This window comes from Anoplolepis gracilipes, chromosome 1 (assembly GCF_047496725.1).
Source record: "Anoplolepis gracilipes chromosome 1, ASM4749672v1, whole genome shotgun sequence".
NCBI classification, from domain to species: Eukaryota; Metazoa; Arthropoda; class Insecta; order Hymenoptera; family Formicidae; genus Anoplolepis; species Anoplolepis gracilipes.
In genome coordinates, this window is record NC_132970.1 from 15,304,496 (window position 1) to 15,330,417 (window position 25,922).

At 37.1% G+C, this 25,922-nt stretch overlaps 1 protein-coding gene across 4 annotated transcripts in view; it reads left to right on the top strand.

Moving 5' to 3' along the window:
• LOC140669589 (transcription factor hamlet) overlaps window positions 1-25,922 on the top strand; it is a 90,163-nt gene that overhangs the window by 43,551 nt on the left and 20,690 nt on the right. For 2 of the 4 annotated variants that reach the window (XM_072899603.1, XM_072899608.1), the window contains 2 exons: window positions 11,150-11,506; window positions 12,577-12,782. In XM_072899603.1, coding sequence (XP_072755704.1) covers window positions 11,150-11,506; window positions 12,577-12,782 — 563 coding nt within the window. Of the gene's footprint in view, window positions 1-5,737; window positions 6,377-11,149; window positions 11,507-12,576; window positions 12,783-25,922 lie in introns of those variants that run through there. The other 2 variants (XM_072899587.1, XM_072899595.1) reach the window with 2 other exon arrangements.

A 25,922-nucleotide genomic window follows, 5' to 3' on the forward strand; every position in this document is an offset into this window, starting at 1 on the left:
CTCGATGCACAAACCCGGTGCACCTGAATTAATCGGCGGCGAACTGACGAATCATGCGCGCCACTCACGATTAATTTATAAGCGAATTTTCGTTCGCCATAGAAAGATATATGCTAAGCGCCCTGTGTAATTTCCAGGCGCATTAACTACGGGAATGTTTCCATTGTAATATTAAGAATCGAACGACTACGCACGATGCCTTTATTACAGCAATATTCAAAAGATAATCAAAAGTAGATTGATTAAAGGTTGTTTAACAATCAATCTTCGTTATTTAGTGGATTTAATGAAAATTTGATAAATATGATTTTGCCGAGGAAAACCAAACAGGTATGTTTAGCGACTGAATTTAGAATTTTAGAACCGCAAAATTGAGAGATTCGAACAGCAGAGAAGCCAATAAACTTTAAAACACATAAGAGGTGTTGCAAAGTTAACAGAGACGATGGAACAGGGGCGTTGCACGAGGGTGTAAGAGGGCTCAACGCTATACCGGATTTTCCCTACTTCATCGACTTCCGGTTGCTCGCGTGCCGCAATTCTATCGCCCGCATCTGGATCTTTCCTTCTGCCGATCTTGGCCGCGTAACCCAGTTTCCATGAGTCTTTTTCTCCGACGTTTAATTGCGTCAATCATTATTCAATGATCGGTTAGTATTCTAATCAATATTTGGTTCATTGATCTATCAATTTATTTTGAAAATTTATAAAATTATATATGTACACTTTAAAAAGTATTTTGAAAATATTCTTTAATTAGAGTATCTCGTAGATATCAAATTCTAAATAAAATAATATATTAAATTCGATCGATGAAAGTCGTAATAAATAAAATATAAAGACCAATTAATAGACATGTAAAATTGAATGAAAATCGTCTTACTAATTATTTGAAGAAAAAAAGAATTCTCTTATAAAAAAATCATTGCGCCGTATCTTCGAAGCACGCTGAACTCAACTCTAAAAATCGTTAAGTCGAGCGAATCTCTCGAAGGGAGGCCGATGGGAGAGGAAGGGAAAGGGAGCGACGACAAGCTGCGGAGTCTCTTTCTATCGAGACGGGGGGCGTTTCGCGAGCAAGAGGAGCCCCGCGTGGGGCACACGGAGTCTTCCGTTAGTTCATCGTCTTCCGGTGACTTCCGGTGGTCTCTAACGAGGGACAATGCTTCTCGGTGCACGCTGCGTGCACGCGGCGCACAACAATCGCGTCTCAAGTTCCTCCAGGCGGGAGGGCGGTGCTGCCGGTCTCGCTTCTTCCTCGTCTCCCTCCTCCTCTGCCCCCCTCCCTCCCCCTATTCTTTCTTCCTCTCTCGACTACTTATGCCTTCATAACGCCAGCCCTCAATGACACATTAGAAGCCAGCGCTTGGAAAGGTGACGTGCGTCGTGTGCGTACACAACATCCAGATGAGAAAGAGGAAAAGGGGGCGAGCGAGAGAGAGAGAGAGAAAGAGACGATATGATTCTCTCGACTCGAACACAAATTATAGACTCCCGGGTCTCGACCGTTGACGTCTACTCCGTACATCCGTAGACTCCATTCGCTATTTCGGCCCACTCGTGGGATATACTTATGCTTATGTACTCGTGCTCTTGTTCGCGAGCGCGCAAATGGCATTCACGGACACGCACGTCTCTCTTTCTCTCTCTTTCTCTCTCTTGGCTCTCGATCCTTTTCAGCGCGGATCGCACGTCCGGGCTCCGGCCACGGGGCCTCTCATTCTCTCGTCGGCTCTCCCGGTGTCTTTGTGGGGAGACGCGCCAATCGCCTCCGGGTTATATACGTCGAGGAGTCGACTACGCGAACTTTTTTTTACAGAAGGCCACTCGAGCGCGAGACAATTGTTTAGTCGCCTCGAGGATTGACTTCTTTCTCTCCTTCCGCTTCCTCTCAATGAGTCGCTCTCTCCTTCTTTCTCTTTTCTTTTTCTTTCTCGGTCAGCTCGCTTCTTCTTCTCGCACGACCGTTAACGGTCGACGGAGACGTCGCCGAGCAGTCTGCTCTCTTTCTCGGCGTCGACAGATTTCCAATCGAACTCCGGGGGATCGCATAATGAGATATTGTACACTTTGAGTACAGTGAAAAAAAAATCTAACGAATATTGAAATTTTCCTTCCAGTTTGTATGTATTTTTCTCTAAAGCAATCTAAGTAAACAAAAATGAGGAGAAAATAATTTATAAAAATCTGTGGTAAATGGCGATTATCGTGTGTTGAAATAAACAGATTCAAACATCAACTCTCAAAAAATAGTTAATCGATTGGAAATCAATCACATCATGTAACATCATTATTAATTTTGATAATCGTAAGTAATATTGTGATACGTATACATATACATATATGAGTCTCTTAAAAGTTGAACTGATCAACTTTATTTTCCAATAAATTCTTAATTTTAGTATCAGAACATATGATAAAAAAATTATGGTTATTAATATTGGTAAATTTTACAAATATTCCATCGATTTAATTTTTGAGAGATTCATGTAACATTAGCAATTAAGAAGAAATAAAAGAATTTTTATATTTTTCAATTGTTTTTCGTTAAAATACACAATCCGTGCATATGTCGTTTGGCGATCGCGGGATAGGAGGGGGGCGGGAGAGGAGAATTCTATCTGTCGCTTCATCCTTTGACAGTCGGCGACACGCCCGCAAAATTGCTTCTCCGGCATGGAAGCTCGGCTGCGGCACGGGAGAGACAATTTTTCGGGGGTTGCAAAAAATATTAATAACTCCGGTGTTGCAGAGCAAAGGACGTAGGAGGGCTCCCCGAGTAAGGGATGGCATGGTCGGGGACTCGTGAGTGGCGGGTGAAGGCGGGGGGTGTTTGTAGTAGATCGGGGGTAGCGACGAGGGGGTGGCAAGTGTTTCTGTCAGTTTAATAGCTTCGCGCCTACCTACCTACCTACCTCCTCATCCCTCCCCTTCCCCTTCGCTCCAACAAACTCACCCTACTACGCGCACACTTTGCTGCCGACATTACAGCATCGTCACTCCACGTGTCAGAAGTTGCGCCAGACGTAGGAGGTCTGCTTAGATCTGATAACCCTTTGATATTCCTGTTATTTATTGCCCCTTCGTATGTTCGTTGGTCTTCGTCGTTGGCGACGTCGTTGTTGACGTCGTCATACGCGTGAGAATCGATTGGATCCTGGATCCTTGGTTAACTTCTCTGTCATGTTTTACAAAGCCACAATGAGTGTGAATTCAAAAGTAATTGGAAAAAAATTTAATTAGTAGAAAATAATAGACGATGAAAATTCGAAAAAACAAAAATTATATCTCGATGGCATGCGAGAAAATAAAAAAAATTGCTCTTTCATACTTTTCATAAAATAATCGCGAAATTAAGCGATATTACATTTTGCAGATATTCGTTACATATACAAGTAACGATAAATATCTAATTATCACTAAAGCTAGTGTGTAATAACATTTAATTTTGCGTAATAACACATAAATGTTTTAATTATAAATATTTGCAAAATTTCTAAATAGTAAAACATGGAAATAATGTATTACAAACAAGCGTTACATACACATATTTAATTGTCAAGTTTTAGTATTTAATTACATTTATTCCATTATCTAATTTATTATATATCGTGTCTGTATGTATGTGTGTGATCGCACATAATTAAATTGTTCAACTTTAATTCTGGCAAACTTTATTACTTCTCTGCATAATATGCGTTTTTAAGCACATAAATTCTACATTTTTTTTTATATTACAATTTAAAGATTTTTCACAGTTATTTCTTTTAAATTAAAAAAAAGTCTATGATGAGTAAAATTATAAGAATTCACAAAAAGATATTTTATTTCAGTTTTGACAAAGGATACACGGTTTCTTACCGCCAAGGTGATATCAACATCCGCGATGTGGAGACATTTTTATGCCTGTGTAAATCAAGCTCTTCCAAATATTGCGCGTAGGACGAGGTCGACGCCGAATGAACAGAAGGGTACCGGTCTTGCCGGCCATAAAGAATGATATAACTGCACGCGACACATGTCTTCCCGGCTGCGAAACACAGTCATATCGTCGTTACTGCCGCCTTTTTCCGCGCGCACCGGCTACCCGAAATGAAGATTTGTTTCGGCGTCTTTTTCTCGGCTCCGTCATATATTCCCGCGTGGCTTTATCCGCGGTCGTTCTGATTTTATGAGCGCGAGATTTAAATCATCGTATCCCCCCTCATTGCTCTGGAAAATAAACCGACAGAGAAACAGTGGGAAAATAACTCTCGATTATTTTCTTATTTTTTTTTTAAAGAGACAAAAATGAAAAAAAAACAAGACAGATGAAAATTGAATGTACGCAGAAAAAATTATCCAATAAATTAATTCAAATAAATTCTTTTAATAAAAATAGCTCTCTATCTTCGCGTTGAGCTTGCGTTTGCTAATCTTTGACTTTTGATAATATTTGGGATACTCTGATGGGATAAAAAAATAACAACAGTTCTAACAATAAGATATTTTTGTAGAACGCGTTGAAGAAGAAATAGTATATGCATATTCGAGAGTCATTGATGGAGCTCGTTTCGACCGTTTCCCAAGCGTTTGAGATTTTAAGAGAAAATCTTTTTCGATTAAGATGAATGCTACGTATTCATGGAAAAATATTTTTTTCCGTTAGACAATACGACATTGACGGTTGTCGATATTCTATTCCTCCGATTGACTTTGAAGTCGATTCGATGGTCGAATCACGTCGAATTGTCGAGTACAGTTGAAAATGAAAAAAAAAACCGAGAACTGACTTGGAAGTTTGTGACAGTCATTTTTTGCAGTGAAAAAGTGGTCACCCTTGTCCAATGAGGACTCCGATGGCTGTCCCATTGACCTCATCTCCGCGTGGGGTCCTTCCTTCCCTACGTCCTCTCGTCGAATCGCCTTTCGACGTAGACTTTTTGCGATAAAAAATATTTCAGTCCGTTGACATCCTATCGCTGGCTACTAATGCGGTTGGAGGTTTTGCTCTGCCTTGCGATCGTTCTTGAATTCACTTACGAGGAAAAATATAAAACGTGAATGTAAGGAAATATAATACACGCGTCAATGGTACGTTTCGTGTTATTCAGATTTCGGACGGTTTTCTTGGCTGATTGGTATCATGCTGGTACTATTCTAGTTTAAAAGTTTTTACAAGTATAAGAGGAATATAAAAAAATTATCATTTATACATAAAGATATTTGCTTATAATTCTCATTTTATATTTAAAAAATTTAATATATAATAATTTTATTTTTTTGCATTATTTTAATTTTATGTAGATATTTATTTTTATGTAATGTTATTTATACAAAATCTAAGGTTACATGTAATAAAAAGGGAAAAAAATATAATATATATGTTATATAAATACATTCATTGGCGTTGTGAATAAATAATTATTTGTTGTATTACATTATTATATTATATTGTTTTTATTTATTATATTATTATAATATTATTCATTTACATTACTCCGATAAAATTGTTGCGTCTCATTGGTTTCGTATAAAAATCGATTTTTATATTCAGAGCTCTCGTATCTTCGAGAAAAGAATCCCGTGCTCGACTTTGACATTCAGCTACCGCGAAATCTCCTTCGTTATCAGCATCACGTTACGCTACCCCCTCCCCTGTTATCCCCTCCTCATATTCTCTCAGACAGTCGCATTACGCTCCATCGCCGAAGCGCCGGGTCCCTCTCGCTCGCTCTCCCGAGGGATGCTGTAGTCGCCTTGGTGGGGACCTCGATGCGATAGGGGTGGCTCCGCCCGTGAACCAACCAGAGTTCCCGTTGGAGGTGACCCGCCACACCCCGTGTATCGTCCCTGGGATCCCGAGAGAACCCTCGTTGTGCCATCCTCTTCTCAACAGATTTTGGATCGTCTAGTCCGCCAAGGGCCAGCTGACACGGAGCAGCGCTCTTTCCGTTGTGTGTCGGTCTCTTCCTACCTACCAACCTACCTACCTACCTATCTACCTACCTATTACTGTTTCCGCTTGCTGGAAAGGCTCAGGCGCTACCCCCCCGGTGCGCGATCGCATCTACCCCCCCCCCCCGGAGGTAGACGGGGTACTCGGGTCCCAGTCGGAGTCGCGACCGCGTTCTCAGCCGACCCGACCGATCGATCGCTCGATCATGAAGACATTCGGCCCGGATTTCCACCGACCTCGTCGTTCGTCATTTTCGTGATGTTGACGTGATCTCTCGTGTGAGAGCAACTTCTTGTGATGCCGATGTGTCGGGAGTGATTCGAATCCTCCGAAGTCTCCGAGTCCAGAGTCATTTGGAGGATCCAGGATTCCCAAGCGAATCACCGATGAACGGTCTCGATCTGTCTCGATCCGTCGTGGATTGCAAGATGAACAACGGTAAGTCGAAGAACGATCGGGTGAGCGACGGGTATAATCGTTGACGAATCGTCCAAGAGTGTGATAATCGAGTTGGTTATTTATGTCGGTGCGAAATGAGCGAGCTGATAAGACGAAATTCTTGATATCCGGTATGACAATCAAACGATCTTGATTCGAATTCTTATCAAATTAAGATATGCATTGTGAAATTAAATTTGCTCAGTCATTTTAGCCTAATTTCATCGACAGTTTAAGTAAATAAAATAATTTATATATAGCGATTGATCATCTGTTTTTGATTATTATAACCTTATCTGCTATGTAAATAAGATGACGTTTTGCTTTATTAAAATCAGCTTTAATCGAGATCGATTGCATTGAAATGTCGTCAACTTTTAAAACATATTGTTAGTCTCTGTCATCACGAGCTTGGCAAGTTGGCACTTCTACAAGTGTCGCGTTTGAAGTGAAATATCCTCTCGTGCAAACATCAGCGAGGAAGCTTGACCGCAGTCTGTCCGGAAGTCGGACTCCGGAGATTCGATCTTCTCGTCCAATTTGGCCTGCCTCGGACCTCGACCAATTCCGTGACACGCTGATAATGTTATCGACGTTTCACGATACTGCTCCTGGCCGCAGAATCCCGTCGCTTTTCTAATTAACCTCTATCGCTTCTATTTGCGCCCTCTCCGGGCTGATAGGCAGATTCGATATTGTCAGCGAGATTGCGTCTTTAATCGCGTTATCCGCAACGGAGCTTTCGCGACGCAGCAAATTAAACATGTCGCGCGTTCTCCAAAGGATCCTCGTATCGCCAGGATGTCCTGTGCGGTCAAAGCAACGCGGTCTGCACGAGCGTAACACCGTGCGGTGCAATCACTCCTTCCGACATCTCTGTAGTCGCCAATTTGCTTAATTATTATCTTTTCCGGAAATTTATATGCGCGTGCTCGCTTCTTCTGGACAATAGTCCTGCTTTGCGAATGTTCGAGATGTATTACTCTGAACTTTTTACGAGTATTTTTATTTCGATGATTTAATCCTCTCTTGTTAATAATATTATCATTGAATAAAGAATTAATTATGACAAGATACGGAAGAAAATAATAATTGCTCTAATATTATTCAATGTCTCTATTCGAGAAAATAAATTATGAATTTTAGAGTTTGCATTTTGAAAATAAAAATTTATACAAAATTTGAGTTTCTACTTTGCACTCAAATAGGCAGTAAACGAATAGTTTTCCTTGTTGAGGAGTTTTTGGCAAAATTGTAGATTAAATAATTTTAAAGGAGAGTAATCAGTCTGCTTAAAGTATCATGTATAGCAGATTATGATAAATTGAAAATTGAGATCAAAAGTAAGAGAAAAATTCGAAAAATTTAGTTATATTTCAGAAAAGAGGGCGAAGAGAATAATTTGTGTATAAGCTTCATTTTATCTTTCATTTTCCCATTTATTAGTCTTAAACGAAATTCACTTAATAATATTTTGACGCGCACGTTTGTCTATTTAATGGCAGATTAATCCATCATTTGCTCTATCGATTTGTTAAGCCGTTCGATCGCAAAACGTCAACTGTCTATGCATTCGGCGCGTGCAACTCTAGCTACACTAGAGGCAATCGATGGACGAATTGAATCGCACACGCGCATCAATCATCGATCACACAATAGGCCCGTGCGATGCAAAAGAGTCATTTGCTTTATAACTCGCTAACTACTTCAACCTCCACATGGATATATAAACACGTATTATTATTTTAAATAGCACGGCGCAATTGATGAAATAATTCTCATCAGCCGGCTATCTACACCGCTAATAAAATATTGTAATTGTCATTTATTGTAACATTTACATATAGAAAATGGCGTACAGAATCCGTGAGATTCTATTGTAGATTTGATAATAAAATTCTCTTCTCTCTTGATAATGTAAGAGAAAATTATTTCTCGATAATACAAGAGACGAATTGAAAACTTTATAAATTTTGAACAGAGATTGACGTCTTATTGTTTCCTCTCAGGATTAAATCTATTACGGATAATCGAACGCGGAGAAATTTCTCGCGCGATCAATATAGAAAAAAAAAAAAAAAAGAGAGAGAAATTCTTCCCACGATTAATTTGCGTCGGGTACACTAAGCGTTGTACCAGAGCGACACTTTGCTCTAATCATCCTTAGAGCCTCTTGAGCCGCTATCATCGCGGATAATGTAACGCATGGCTCAACAAGTATACTCGTACTTTTCTGTCAAGGGAGAAAATACTCCCGGCACTTGTGTATCCCACAGAAGTCAAAGACCCCTGGGCTTTCGAGGGTTTCCCAAATATTGTTGTTGTATCATATCGACTCTACGACGCGAGAGGATCTGGAGTGCGTATCCGACGTACCCTCGCGTGATCAGGTCTCTTCTTTACGATCATCGCCGTCCGCGAGCGAATGTCCGCTGAATCGTGTTTGTTCTGGTCGGATTTAGACCTAAATTTGGGATGACAGTGTTGTATGCAATTGTACGCGTGTACGCAACTGTTTCGAGATTTATTTATTATTATCATGAGCTTTTATTTCTCCTTTCTTTCAATGTATATATATAATGTATAAATCTTTCTTTAAGAACAATTTAATTGTAATATTATAAGATATCATTAATCTGCAGAAATTTTTATATAAAAAAAATGTTCTTAGCAATTGTGATAAATATTTAGAATTTTGTTAATATTGCTCTATTTGTTATTTTTATTTTTATATTACTCTTGTTTATACAATTGTGATGTTATTATTCGCATAAATAGTTTGATATGGAATAATTTGTATTTTAAGACTCCGAGCATAAGCTCTAATATAGGTATTAGACGACAATCAGCGATTTATTTCCTCCTATTAGTCGTGACGCATCGATATCGCCACTCGTAGACATCCTGTCTCTTTGAGCTTCGTGTCGACTAGCACGCCTTGCAGGATCACCGTTTTCTTTTACGACTCACCCGCGTCGACGTAAGTCGACGGGGATCCGTAAGTCTTTGTTTACTCTCTCGATTAGAATGGAATTGAAGCCGGCATCGTAAAATTGATATTTTTAACGTTTTATTGCCATATACGAACCATACATAGTTGAGCCGTGTCGAAGAAATATCTCTTTTGTCTTTTCTTTTTTTCGTTTCAATAAATATCTGACAGCGAGATATGAGTAAACTAATTTAATTACAGCCCTATATAAATCGTAATTAATCGTGAGAAAATTTTCATTGTAAAATTATATATACATATATATATATGTATAGTGCTTCCTTTTCCCTTTTCTTCATCTCTTTCTCTCCTCGACGATTTATCTACTTTGATACACCTGCCAGGTCGTCGCTAAAACGATCATTTGCTTAGTCGCCGATTCACACGGAACTCTTGCTATTTGCAGAGGACTCTCAATCTTTGCGGGCGTTCTGCTGAGACTCGAGGACGCGCATACAGTTCACAGTTTGTTTTTAGATAGCCGATACACCACACGGATATCTTTCGATTCGGAGATAAGACAGGCTATTAAAAAGTGCCGGCTAGAGCGAGTTATACAAACAAAACCAGATTCATGCGATGTTTTTTATTGCTTCGAAGCGTGATATATAAAATAATTACCGCGATAAAATAGACAATAGATGATTGATTTGAAAAAAAAAAAAAAAAAAAAATACATTTAGTATTTTTCATAGAAATGTTTGTGCGTAAATCTGTACACGATTGAATTTAAAATATAATAGATATAATTTTTTAAATAACTCATCTCTTTTATTACATTCGTATATCCTTACCTAGAATTTAACAATAATAGCAAAGTTTTGACAATACACATACGATGGGTACTGTTTCGTGCTGGATGACGTCACGACGCATCAAGAATAGCCGACAAGAGGACAATAAAATCCTTATCACAGCAAACATCCTCGGCTTAGGTGTCACTGCATGCGTGCGGCAGCTGTGTCCAAGAAACGTACCGCAGATAGGGTATGCCAATTGACACTTGTCCTTGTGTGTCTAGGATTTTGTCAAGTTACAAAGAAAGAGAAAAAGCCAGAGAGAGAAAGAAAGAGGATCGCGGAATAAATTTATTGCACCGCTCTCGTGTGAAACCATTCATGATTTTCCGACCTTCATTGAGACGCAAAGTTTACACGAAGCCACGACCTTTCCCGCAACAAAACGCTCGTACTTGGGTTTAATATCACGAACCGCGACTTTATCGCGGGAACACAACGAGCTGCCGCTTTCTTAGAAATGACCGATCAATACGTCACGTTCCAGAAAATCGTCTCTCATCAACGTGTATATCCTTCCGGTAGAAATAGAATTTTCGCAAGTGGCGTATAACGGAGTGTTATTGAATATATGCAATAAACGTTTAAGATGCCAATTCGCATCTTTCAAATAATCGATACGTGAGAATTTTCACGAAATAAGTACAAGTTATAGTTGCAGATTAAACGCTAAATTGGTTTATTAAAAAAAAATATATATTCATTTCATTTCTGCTTAACTAATGTCATTATTAATAGAAATTATTATATTATATTATTATCTAATTTTACTCTTTTTACTTTTAGAGACTGAATGCAGAACTGAAAAATATCGGAAAAATAAAGAGTAAAAGTAAATTTAATATTTTTGTGAACTTACAGAAATATACACTGTATTATTACAAATAAATTAAATTTAAAAATTAATTCCTTTGTCCTTTCGAAAATTCGTTCAAGATTTGTCAATTACATTTGAGAATCTGAAGAATATTTTCTTCTTTCCAGGAAGCAGCGACGAAGGCGAGTTGACGGGCGCGACAGGCGGGGGTGGCGGCAACGAGAACACAGAAATGGAAGAGAACGGATCGACTCGCACGAGCAGCAACAACAATCCCGTTTATAGAGATCCGCGACCCCTTCAGGCTGGCGTCGCGCACGAGGTATCTCAAGATTACAACCAGCAATCGAGGACCGCCTATCAACAGCGCGGCTACTCGCCGGGGATGGACCGACAACGCAATTACGAGAAGGAGCATCAATCGTTGCAGTCTTCTAGGGAGGAGGAGAGAAAATCCTGGGATTACAACGAGAAGAACGCGCGGAAGGAATACTCGAGACTGCGGGATTACAGCAACGAGTATCGTGAGTCTTGCAATTCTCCGAACAGTTCGTATAAAAGAGTGTTTAGTCGAATTTTGTGTGAAAAAAAATTCTTCAGAATTACCTAATCTTTTTAGATATTTTGCTTAAACTTTCAAGTAAAATTACATAATTTTTAGATAATATTTTTGAAAATAAGTTGTTTTTATTATGTGCGTTTTTAAAACTTTCTATTCAAACGTTCAAAATTAAAAATTAAAAAGTCACCTGAGTTTGATGAATATTAGATTTAAAAAAGTAACAAAAAGAACCGAATGGCTTTCATAAAATAATAATGCATTTCTGTATTTTGCACAACTTTTTCATTTTTTAATCAACAAGAATTTCAATGAATATTATATGCTGTATATTTAATATCTTGCTAAAACATTCAAAATATATGAACTAGATATTATATATTTATTATATTATATATTATTTATAATATATTTTAAACATATTATTCACATAAAATTCTCATGTAGATTTTAAAATAAATATTTAACTATTAAATAAACTGTTAAATAGAATACCGTGACACTTTTTCTAACTTAAATATCAATTTATTAATCGGTCAATTTGGACAAGAGCGATATCATTATTTAAAAGCTAAAGGAAAAAAATTACACGCGAATATGTTGCCGTATCACTGATTGCTAATCAGACAAATCGGTGAACTACTTGCAATATAGAAGCAAAATTATTTAAAGAAAGTTTTCTAAAAAATCTCAAAATCTCAATAAAATTTCACGAGAAGTTTTAATAAAATTGCACGATTCTCTGATTTTTCAAGGTAAAGAGGAAATTTCTGAGAATTTCAGATCTTCTAGATTTTTTCCAAAGTAGAGAGAGAAATGGTATTTTTATGACGTTTACTTTATTGTCAGTTACATACACGTAAAAAAAAGATATTGAAAATTTGTTAAATTTGTGCGCATCCAAGTATCAATATAATCAAGTTTCCCTTCTTTAGATTTATAATACTTGCATCAACTACATACAGTTTTTTCAAAATTCTGTGTTTTTTTTATCAGAATATATCAATAAACACGTTCTAACGTTTGTCTGCGTAGAGGACATAAAGCAGGAGATAAAACAAGAGTCCAAGGATCAGTCGAGTCGTGAGTGGGTGTCACCTGTTCCGGAGGTCGAGGTCGGCGGTTTGGCACCCGGTGGCCCGTACGTTCGCGCACGCAAAGACATCCCTCGCGGCGCGAGATTCGGCCCTTACCTCGGCAAATGGGCAGGCGAACCTTTCAACCCCCGTTACGCGTGGGAGGTGAGTCGTATATACTACTTTCGCAATGTGTACAATTGGTATATCTATGTGTGTGTATGTATGTATGTGTGTGTGTGTGTGTATGGAGGGGGGGGGGGTAGGTGTGTGTTATATCGTTTTCGCACCCGTTTTCGAATTCTCGAGCGAGGCGATCGTAAAGCGAATAGGTCGGTGCTCCATCAGTTCAAACTGACCTTTCAAAGCAAAAATGTTTGCTGCGATCTCAATGTTACGAAGTAGTCGTCCCACGCTTTTGCCGTGGAACTTTTTATCGAAGCCAATCAACGTGACGAGTATTTTTTTCAATATCTGCCGATTTTAACGAAGAGCAAAAGTTTGCTTATATTTTATCATAATATTAATTTTATACAGAAGACACAAGAAAAATAATTTTATACAAATATTAATCTATTTACGAAACGATTTAACATTTTATATATTTCCTGCTATATGTGATTAGTGTAAAAATGTATTTTCCAAATGAGTATGACGTGTAAAAATAAGAGGAATATACATATAAGAGAATATTAAATTCAACAAAGTTTTTTTTGTCAGTTTTGAATATTTGTGATTTTTCTCATCAGCATCATACATTTGTACTTTTTTTTTTTTTTTTTTTTTTTTTTTGAGATTCGCGAAGATTCACACGCATGAATCTTATCCGATATCATCTCGATTCTAGATTGTCGTCAAACCGTTTGAAAGATGATCGATCTGTTTATGGTTGAAGTTCGACGCAGGAATGTTTCATCCCGCGTCCGAGCCCGATGGGTCCTATCCTACTATAATCCGGGGTATTATCCGACAGATGCCGGCAATAGTAAAGGAAAGAAAGGGAAAAGAAAGCAGATAGAGAGACAGAGTCGTCTCTTCGCTTCGACAGCAGCCACCTGGCCGATTCGTTCGCCGAAGGTGTCATCCACGTTGACAGATCTGTCAACGACGGATCGTCTCGGACAGTCTTTCACTTTCACTTCCTCCGAAAATTTTCAGATTCCTATGGAATTTGTTGGAAGTGCATACGCTGGGCCGCACATTTCCCAAGTCAACCATAAAATCGGTGTTCAAAGTCAGGATCGGAAAAGTCAGCTTGTTCAAATCTTCGACGGATAATAATTCGTGCGTGATAAGCGCTCACGATTTATTTGCGCGCTTGTCTCTCATGTCGTTGCAGTATCGTCAATTTTTTAGATATTGTGATATAATTCATTGATATTGCGATTTCACCTTCAGACCTGCTATTTGCTACGTATGTCAGAAGAGATTTCCAAGTCTGGACAGTAGGAAACTGATCGCTGGTCCAGGGGGGGATGTGATAGATATGATAGCGCGGCGGCGTTAGCGCATGTCGCACTGACAAAATGTAAATGGCGCTATCCATCTAACTGCCGACAAAAAGGCAGCCGGGGCCAACTGTCGGAGTGGCGATTACAGGATCGATTAAAGCCCAAACTACCCCTTCGTTTCGTCGGGCCGATCTATCAACCCCACGCGCGTAAACGTGCGACAGGGAAAACATCGCGAGAGAGAGAAAGAATCGATCGCGATTTCTCACATTGATCTATGCTTATTCGCAAAATCGCGCAAACTGAAAGAAAGTTTTCAAAATTATTCACATTTTTATTTTTTTTTGTCACAGTTTTTTAAAAGATATATTAAATTGATCTCACATAACGATTATTATTATATTTTGAGCATCGGAATAAAATAGAGTTTTATTACGATACTTATAAAGATTTTAAAATTTATATAGTACGTGAAATAGATAGAAGGTTTTATTTAAGAATTCTCAAATATAGAAATATTAAAATCATAGTGACAGAGGATACCCTGCGATATCGAATTTCCATGACAATATTGGTAACGAATTCTTGGGGTCTCGCGAACCTTTTCCAGAATCCGGTGAAGCAAAAAAGCTCCCTTTCGCTCGATTCGCACGTTAGAATTCCCCGATCCTAATCCTTTTCTCACATCCTTCGGGAAACGCACTAAAGTTCTCGAGGGGGGGGGGGGGAGAACAAGGATCACGAAACCGAAATTCGCCCCAAATTTCCTTGGTGTTTACCCACTCTGAAATTTCCCCGCGAAAGATCAGAAAGTTTTTATGAGATTAGATCAAACATTACTTGGATTAAGATTATTCTGAATCAATTTCTTGATCAATCTAAACAAGCATAAATTTTTTCAGTAACAAACACATCAATCTAATTTTACCAATAACTAAGACAATAAAATATATTCCTAAACATATTCCTAAATCATATATATTTTTTAACAAATTTATCTTCATTTTTCATTAATTTTTCAAATGTATGAGATAATTTTATGATTTCCGTAAAAATAAACAAAAACAAATTTTTATTTTTATATTATAATATTTTGTTATTTGTGTATGTCACGTATATAACTTTAGAAATTTGCGGAACAGCAGAAAGAGAAAGTTGTCTTTTTTTGGAGGGGCTTGGATTATTGCCAGGACTCGAGTCCTGCGGGAAGTTTAGATGTATCACTATTACATCACCTGCCGCGAGATTCGTACCTCGTTTTCCGAATCTGTCAAAAAGGGTGAGACAAAATACAAGAGGAAGAAAAAAACGGGAAGAGATGGAGGGAGAGTCGAGGAGGGGGGGGGGGGAAAGGGACCCTCTCCTCTCTCTCTCTCTTCACGATGTATCCTGTTCGGTGACGCGTGATCCGCAGGACGACCGACCTGCGGCGTGCTTGCGTGGCGACTAAACCAATCTACGGCTTAAGTTCACTCGGCCGAGAGACCCCTCATGCGTGAGGGCTCGCGCTCCAATTTGCCGAATGATTTCGAGAACCCAAGTTAAATGATCAACCGAGTTGCGTTTATTGCGTGACGGTCGACAGACACGTTTGAAAAATGATTCCGCGTATCGCTCGAACGTGTAAAACTTTGCGCCTTCTTTTTCCAATAGCGTGATACGTTGTATAAGTCCCTAATTAAATATGTGTTAAATAATTATTTTATATTATACATGTATGTGAACTATGTTCGTTATTTTTTCAGGTTTATTTATTTTATTAGTATTTTATATATTTTAATAAATAAATAAATATATATAAGAAATATAAATGTATTAAGTGCGAATTAGATTATCATGTGCACATTTTAACTCATGATTCGGTAAGTTAATAATAAAATACAAAAAATATATTTCAAAGATTTATTATTTGAAGAATAAATTTCGTTATTAACTTGAAATACATATATAAATCTTTGTTTTTCTTCTTTTTCTGGAAAATATTAAAAATCATTTGTGTGTGTGAGACGTCGAATTTACGCCTACGAGATTCCTGCTATTCTTTCGGTTATTCGCGTATGTATTCCCGCTCTTCAATATTTTCCCTCTCACTTTTCCTCGTCTTTCATATTGAATCGACGGCGTTTTTTTTTTCCACGTGGTTGCCGGTAACCCCTCTCGAGGTCTCTTGACTCGGATTGAAGACCGTTCGCCTTTCGGAGCGATCACGTGGGAGAAAAAGAAGACCGAAGTGCCGCTTGTTTTTCATATTGATGCAGCCGCACGCGCCTTGTCGAAGCACTTTTTCGGCAAATCGGTCGGAAAACTTTGCTATTACCAACGTATGCAACTGACAAATTATATTAATGGTGATTCTCAATGAGAAACGTGCCATCGTCAATCGCAAGGGTCCCAATCATATTGTTATAATATATGACGTTGTCATATCGACGTATCGTCTCTTTTTGAGAGATCAATATTTTATATCAAGGCTTCTAATTATTTAAAATTGCAAAAGTAGAAAAATTATAAACGAAAACCTGCATAATTAATAATTTTGCGAAAACGGAAACAACAAAATTTAAATGTCAAAAGTTCTTTCAAAATTGTTAAATTAGTACTCTTTTATGCATATGTATATATTTATTATAATTATTACATTGACATTTCTTATTTTTGTTTCCGACCAGAATCCATTTGAATTTATTTGTAGCTTTGAAAATGTAGATTCCGTTTACGGAATTTCTCAAGAATCGCGAGCGGGACATCGATGCAGGGATCGCATTGTCGATATTATTAAATCGCTGGTCCATCCTGAAGTAGGTATTTTAGACAATCTATGCGTTCGCCGTTTTAGACCTACAATAGGGCACATTGGTACCTATTATCCGCAAGACATTGTCCACGCGAACTGGTCTTTAGGGCGTCACTGAAGGTCAAGCCCCGGAAGTGATTCGACAATGAGGTACATTATACCCTCTCTCTCTCTTCCATCTCCTTCCTCTTTCTTCACCACCTCCTTGAATCTCGTTCTTATTAACTTCTTTAGCGCAACCTAAATGCAACGTGATCATTTCTCCTGCTGCATCCATAGAGTTTGGTATTTCAAATCGATATCCGAATGGTCAGCGGGATCGCCAGTTCTCAAGGCGTAGGGTTACGGTCCGCCTTGCGATTTCCCGTATTTGAATTTGAAATAGGAGAAAGAGGCATCGCGAATGTAGAGAGAGAGAGAGAGAGAGAGAGAGAGAAGAAGAAAATGCGCAGGATTTGTAGCTGAAATCGAACAGAGAAGGCAAGAAATGGCAAGAAACAAGTGACAATCAGTGACGCAGGGATCGCCGGTATTGTCCGAGCTGTCACACGTCAGCTGACTCGTCAGGATATCAAAAGATCCCCGTAGCGGTCATCTACGCGAATATATACACACACTCTGGTCAAGAAGAACATAAAACAACCATGTAATTGGTGCTTGGGGCACCCTGTGAGTCACTAAGTTTGAGCATTAATTTAATTTTATAGGATAATGTTGTAACGTTTTTTCGCGGTTGAATATTATCTAGGTAGGCTTGAGTGTCAACTTGAAATTTTTATGTGTCTCTCGATAAGAAAATAAGATCCGATTATAAAGAAATTTCTGTCATTTTTGTATAAAACATGTTCAGCAACATTTTTTGCGACTCGCAAGAAAAATTATATATATATATATATATATATATATATATATTTTTTTTTTTCATGAAAAATAAACCGCATTCGCAATTTTTCATATTACGGTCCTGAGGTTGACCTACGAGTGTCGCGAGAAAACCTGCAGCGTGCGATGTGCGTGAGACGCGTTGTTCGAGAGGTGCCCGAGTGACTCTCGTGGAATATAATGTAACAAGCGACGAAAAAGTTTTTCTACAAAAGCGGCACGAAGTAGTATATGCACCAAGAACAGGCGCATACGTTATTTTTTAGCAAGGGCGCGCGAATGCAAGGGCGCGACCAAGCTAACTAGCCCTTTTCTCGAGGATCGGGTTTTTGATTGACGGGTTTTGCCAGGTCCCGCGAGAGCACCTTCCCGTATTATGTTAATAGAGATATGATACACCTTTTGTTGCGACCCGTGCCGTTAAAGCGCGTATTTTGACATTTAAATTTACTCGCCTTCAACTTGCGAACGAATCTTCGGCGCTCGCGCCTTTTTCGTTTCTTCATCAAACGACCGCTCTGTCGCAACTTGAGGAATAAACTGTGACAAAAAAAAAAAAATGCAAACCTTATGAAGTTTGGCGACGTCGCAATTTCAATATTATATTTGTGTTTTTTTATATTTTTAATGTTTATGCTTGGCTACCTTTTAAGCATAAATAAAGCTTTAGAATCTTTATAAAATTATGATGTTTTTTTTAATAAATACAATATGACTTTACATTTCGTTTTTATATATTAATTTTCGATATTTTCGCGTTAATTGAAATGGCAAAATCGTTTACGAGCACGGACATATTAAGAGGCCATATGAGGCTGAGGCTTAACTCTCTTCTCTCTCTGCCAACTCAACTGTAAGTCCAATTCACCGCTTTGCACCCCGTCGCACCCTCGATTCGTACCGTTTCCTCTGGGGTAGCAGCATAGGGTGATAAATCTCGCCTGCTCGTTACCCCGCTATCTGTCGATAATAGACATAACCGACACGTGTTGCCCGGTCGTCAGGCTGACCTGGGTATCCCGTATGGAGGAGAATCATCGAGCCGTCGGGATCATCAGCGTTGAAGGCTCCCATGACATTCTTCTTATCCCTTCGATCTATTCTTGCTAGATGATTGATTTTACAATCTTAATGTTTTGAACATTGATCAACATTCTGGATTGAAATGTTATATTCTTATTTTCCATATAAAAGTAAAATATTAATTTTATCAATAAATTTACTATATCATATTTCTTTTCGATAGATTATTAATCGTGTCTAAAATCAATTAAATGTATTACAACTTGTAATCTAGCAAATTTTTGAATTTTATGCAATTCAGTTGTTATCAGATATTTATTAGCTTAAAAAATATTTAAGTAATTATTGATTATAATTAATTGTTTATAATTATTTGTGTGTATGACAAATTTGTATTATATATTTTAAAAAAATGGAGAAAGAACAAAACATGTCTCTCTCTCTCTCTCTCTCTTTGTCTAAAGCTGTAACATTAAATCCTTTTGCACTTACGAGGTGTAACAGACAAGGCAATTCGCCTTTCCGTGCTTTCACCGTTTCGCCTCTTTCGTCGTAACGGTTGGGGTGAGTTCATGGGATTTGATGGTGACGCAGGATAAGGCCTCGGCGTGTGTAGGAAGCCGTTTCTCGTCTTCCCAGGCGTGGACTTAATTGAACTTGTTCGTCGAGAAGTCGGGCAAGTGCTCTCCCGGTTATAATTTACGTGAAACAATCGTCGCTTTTGATGTGCCGACGATTGTCTCGCTAGGTGATATATATTTGCGAGAATGCTTAGGTTTTACTCTGATGATGACTTGGACAAAAGAGTTTTTATTAAATCAATCATGCGTATTTGAAGACAAACTCAAGAATTGCTAAGCAATAGCTGCTAGTCTTCGTGCAACACGACTAATCATGTCTTTGTACGTAATTTGTAGTCGCAGAAGCAAAGCACTTCTTACTCGAAGCTTACCTAAAAGAGGGAAAATAAATAAGAGAGAGAAAAACGAGTTTTCATTTATATATTAGTAAATTAAATGGTTTTTAAATAGACATTTATAATGTTTTTAAATTTTTACTTTCTTAGTTTAATAGACTTTTTGTTTCTCCTTTCAATAAAATAGAAAAATGAAGAATAAATTAAAAATTGAAATAAAATCAACATTTCTTATGAATGTTACATCTTAAATATTCCAAAAGTTTTGAAAACGTAATACTACTGGATAAATCAAATTTTTTACACATGTCAACGATAGCAAATCTGTAGCAATTATTATGTGAGATTTGATTTAAATTCTAACTTGTAGGAAATTTTGCGACGAAACATTATTCAGTGCTTGAAATAATCAAACAATTTCGTGTTTATTTTTTAAAAATTATGTTTTTCGTTCTTTACAAGTTTAAAAGTTTTCTTATCATTAATTAGGAAAAATATTAATTATCAATATTTGCATTATATTTTGCAATAACTCCGAATTTTAGAAACACATTTATTTTAATGAATAATTTTTTATTATATACAGTCTATTCTTAATCATATCTTTAGGTGAGATACAAGTGATGTATTTCAAATATTTCTCTTTAGTTTTATACATATATAGTCAAGCATCAATCTTTTCGGACGGGTCGCTCGGAGAGCAATTTCTCACTATTCGTTCACTTCTATTGCATTCGCACGAACCTCTACCGGTATTTAAAATGTAAACCCAATTTAACCCATGAATCGACGACCAATCAATGGTAATTGTTTTGTCGCGAGAGGAAAAAAGGTTCATTCGGTAGCGACACTTTGAAATGCAAGCCTGGCTGTTTGATCAGACCAATGACCCTCGCGCGAACCAATGAAATTACGCGATAGTACATCGGCCAGCGGCACTGATTGAAACTTTTTTTTCCGGGCCAAAGTTATATATGCGCATCGAAATTATATTGTTGCGACAACTAACGCAAACGGCGATTGAATTTCATTTTTCGTAATGTATCGAAACGAAATTTTGCTTTGCTTGGTTCATCGCTCGGTTCGATTCATCAGAAAAAGCAAGTCGCAAAAATCACCAATGTCAGATTTAATAGAGAGATTCACGCGGTTGCAGAATATAGACTGCCTGGCGAATTTTCACACGTATAGGTCCACTTAGCTCGAGATTGCCCGAGCTCCAGGGTTTGACAGATTGTGCTCATGTGAGCGCGCGGGCCCCGCCACAATGACCGAGCTAATCTGGTTCGAGCGCAGGAAGGTAGCCTAAGTTCAATATACACACAGGAATATACTGCATCCCGGAGGTTGCTTTCCGTGTGCGCTTTCGACTATTGCCCTGCATAAATCACGGAGCCGCCCCCGGCTAACTCGGAGCTTCGTGAATCGCGGCGTCGACTTAATTGTCCCATACGCTGCGTAGAGGATGAAGGATCTCGGCCCACGAGATGTATATTTAGCAATCTCGACGCAGAAATTGATTTTTGGTTAATTCTCCTCCCGTGTGTCCTTATTTCTTAATACTTATTATACATTAACATAAATCGCGACAAGATCCAAGATAGAAATTTATATATAATTTTATGTCTCGTGTTTCCTATAATGTATGTGTGTATTTTAATATACATTTTGTGTGTGTATTTTACTTCTCTTTAAATGTTCTCTGTCCGTTTATATAGTACGTGAAATTATAGAATGTTAAGTACGAATAGATAATCTAATGCAGGTTTAAGCATATTAAATTATTATAATATAAATATACGTTAATTATCGGAGAAACTAGTATTCAATAATATTACTTAATTTAATAAATTATAAGATATTGAACTGAATGTGTGAAATTATATAAATGGGACAAAATTTATAAATTCAAGTATAAGAAAAATTTTACACAAATTTTATAGTGATTATTTTATAAATTTATAAATTTTGAAAATAACAATATATATATTTTTCCATTTTTAAATAGATTTTAAAATAGTAATTTTTTAAAATCTAATATTTAATAATTTGTTTTGTACGGTTAATTTTACTATTATTTTAAAATCTTATTATATTTTACTATAAAGAATATTTAGAGATATTAGAATTGAGAATGGATAAGAGTAGATAAGAAAGAGATATACATCGAATTTATTAAAGTAAAAATCATCATCATTCTTTGTTGTGAGTTATAGCGAAAACTTGTTTTGAAGGGCTGCGGATCGTCGAGTTTTGCTAAATTTTCTGGCGGGTCAGACTCTCTAATGATCGATCATATAAGAGGCTGGCAGTGACGCGGCTCGGATATAATTTATACCGCTAGATACGTCGAGGGTAGCTTCCCTTAGAAGTCGTACTGCAGAGAAGGCGAGCGTGTGTATCGGGGGTGGCATCTGCTGCGTGTTAGACACGGGTCGGAGGGCACCGCTTGCTCTGTCATTACTTGCATTACTTTCCCGCCGCGAGTCAAGTGGGTCAAGTAGAGAAATGAGTAGAGAAACATGCGATCGAGGAGAAATTGTCGGTGGCGAGCAGACGTCGACGTTTAAACGGCTGGAATTTTTTATTCGAGGTTATTTGAAAGGGTAATCTTGAAATAAAGAGATTAAAAAAACCTCTTAAAATAATTATTATGTGAAATCTTATCCAATTGCGCGTGTGTATTATCTTGTATTATAAATAATGGTATTTAAGAATTATATTTCTAAAATATCTATTTATTTATTATAATCTTAAATTCAAGTAAATTGTAATTTTAAAAATATTACTTTAAAAAATTTATTTTATATCGGACATAGAAATATGTATGTATATGTTTTGCTTATTTTTTATTGATAAATTATTAATATATTACTAATTCTTATTCACTAATATGCGCATAATTTAATTTATTTATTATAAAATTATATATTTATTTATATTTTTATATTTTATTTTAATGTATATATTTGTATTCATTCTTTTCTTTAGTCCCTTCTTTCTGGTTATTTTACAACATATAAGGGTTATAGCATAGCTGACACTCATAAATAAACAAAACTAATATCTTTATCTTAAAATTATACATCTTAAAAATTAGAAAATTTGTTCAATTAAACGTTAATATACTTAATAAGCATTAATCATACTCTTCATATTTGCTGCATTTTTTGTTTATAATATAGATTACAGTTGCATATAAAATTATAAGGTATGCAAATTTTTTTCAAATATGTCTTATTATATATAACGAGAAATCAAAAGTTTATCAAATAAACTTGAAAACTATAATTATTATCTAGAACGTAAAGAATTATTTAGATGCTGCTTTTTTTTTAGAAAATACAGTCTTCTAAATAATGCGTCACCTGTTTGACTTGATACGCCGATATGTACAAATGAGGTGATGTAATTATTCGAACGTGTGTCCCGAAATAGCGCAATTTCACAGTCAAAACGCATGAAACGCGCACAAAGGCGACGAATGCAACTATGTCGATGAATTCTAATCGAGCGAGAACGAATCATTAAAGCAATGAACACGTCATCCGCGTGATCTCGCCAGAGAGAATTGAAAATTTATAATCGTCGTTGATTCCGCAAAAGGAGTTTGCGCGAATTTCCATGGTAGTTTTCATGGGTTTAGATCAGATTTTATTACGCGAAAATCGCGCCAACTCGGGGGCTGCAGGGATGCGATTCCTTCGGATTAATCAAGCGTTAATTAAGACTGCCTCTCGGGTTTCTCCCTCTCTCGCTCTCTCTTTCTCACTTTTGCTCCTCGCGATACCGAGTGGAAATTAAGCAAAGATGTCGCCGTGCCTAATGTCTCGCTCGGTCGTAAGAATCGCGCCGGCGCGGCGTTACGTGATGCCTAAACTCGTAAACAGCTCAGTTATTTAGGGGATGATAATTGACCGTTTCGCTCACCCCCGTCGTGCCAGCTCGATGAATTTCTCGAAAATGCGTCCGCGACTCTGGGAAATTCGCCGGTGCGTTCTAACGCAGTTGATGTTTACGAGAGACGATCTCTCCTTTTCTCTCTTTTTCATTCTCCTTCTCTCTTCTTATGCCTCTTCTCTTTTCTCTCATGGAAAGGGGATGAAAATGACATTCGATACGCCATTGTTGTATGTCATACGATCATAATCTCGCTTACTCGCTGTTGCCTCCCATGATGGATACGCGTTTATTGCCTGGCAAGTCGATATTAATAACCGTGATCAATTATTTCGTTTGAGTGTCGTGGTGTTTTTGATAATAAACAGCCTTAAAAAAATAAAGAGTTATCGACGTACAAAGGAACCGATTTATTTATTCAAACTTGTTACGTGTGCTTGTTATTTATTTGTCGCCAATATTCTTATTTATTCGTGTAATTGATTTTCTATTTCGCGCGATCGATATCAATTACAAAACTCATATTTGCATATTTTAAGGCTTTTTGTAGGTAAATATAATGCTTTACATATTTGTGTAATGTTTCCATTAAAACAATTCTTAATTTAATTATAAAGAAAAAAGATAACAATATTGTACTTAAAATGAAAATTTATTAGAAATTGATATTTTATTACGACCCGCGATAACTAGAATTTTCATAATCTTTCAATGAAAGTTTTATCCAGAAAATGGCGCCGGCACTAATCTCTGCGAATCGGTCAAGTTGCCGGATGGATTTTTTCCGCACGAGAGAGGGAGGACACGCTGTGTCGGCTAAAAGCATTTTTGCGTCGGCCATCATGGAGCTATCATTTACTATCGATCCATTTTATTCATAACTTTCGCCAGTCGTTGCTATTGAGGACACTTTCTGTTTTATCTATATGAAAAGCTTTCAACATACAGCTGCCTGCTGGGGCGTACATATGTCTATAATCTTGTATTAAAAACATATACATATATATTTATTCATTTATTGAAACTACTTGTATATTCTGGGCCAACTTTATATAAATTTATAATTATTTATACATAAATAAAAGAATATAAAAATAATGATTGAATAAAAATAGAGTTGGTAGATGCGCGATACAATTAAAATATTATCTCAACTCTTTATTTAATTTAATATAATAAATAATTTAATAATAATTTCATAATTTCCTAATTTAATTTATTTAATAATTAAATTAATATAATTAATTTAATATAATATTTATAAAATAATTTTTACATATATAATATCTTTTATAAAGAATAAATTTAGGAAGAAACTCAAATGTAACGGAAATATGTTTATTGCTCTACGAATGTAAACTTTAATGAAACTTTGGTCTAAAAAAAAAATATATATATATATATTTGTACTCGATGATATAATCGATAGCGATTATTTCCCTCGTCTTCGATGGATCGCTCAAAGTTTCAACAACGATGTGGCGTGTCGCCGATTATGAGGGACCATTCAGTATGGGAACCTTGTCTGGCAGCTTCTTTCTCGTGTGGGATATTTTCTGTAAAATTTAAACGACGTGAAAAAACCTTTCGTAGGTCTCGTTTTGTTGAAGGTGTGAGGTTACAAAGAGAAAGAGACGCGCGCATTTTGTGTGTGAAATGGGACAGTTTTGCGTGCCCCATGCCGAGAGGATCCTCTAAGCTCGTGTGTCCTGTAGATCATCTGATGGACAGGATGTACCAGGTCGTTACTTACGTTCTTTCTTCCCGCGACGCGTGAAGATCTTCTTTCGCCCAAATAGCTTCGATATACTACATTTGCGTTTTTTCGCTTAGTTCGAAAAAATTCGACTTTTCTGGAATTCTTATCCTGGAGTAACAACCGTCCAGCATTTTATAAGAATTTTAATTTTAACTTTTATCATTATTACAATTTTTACGTGCATTCCTGTTATAGATATTATTATCATCATCATCATCATCATCCCGTTATTAAGGTATAATATTTTTGTAGTGAGGGCTCTTTAGGGGTGTGGAAGGTGGCAGGGGAGAATGTGTGGGATTTTGGAAATTATAATAATTTCTATTGTAATATATATCCGATATGGCTTATTATAAGATATTCCGTGCTTCCTACAATTCTTCAGCATTATAATTTTCTGTTTCGCCGCAGAATGGCGCGGTACGATCATGGGAGATATTCACGTCCAGACAAATCTGTCCTACGAATTGTTAGCACATGTCCGCGTGTATGCCGACAAAGCGCGGGCAAAACTTCCCGCTGGGTCGTTAAAGCCAGTGACGAATCTCTCTTTCTGTCCTATATATCCGCGTCTCAATTT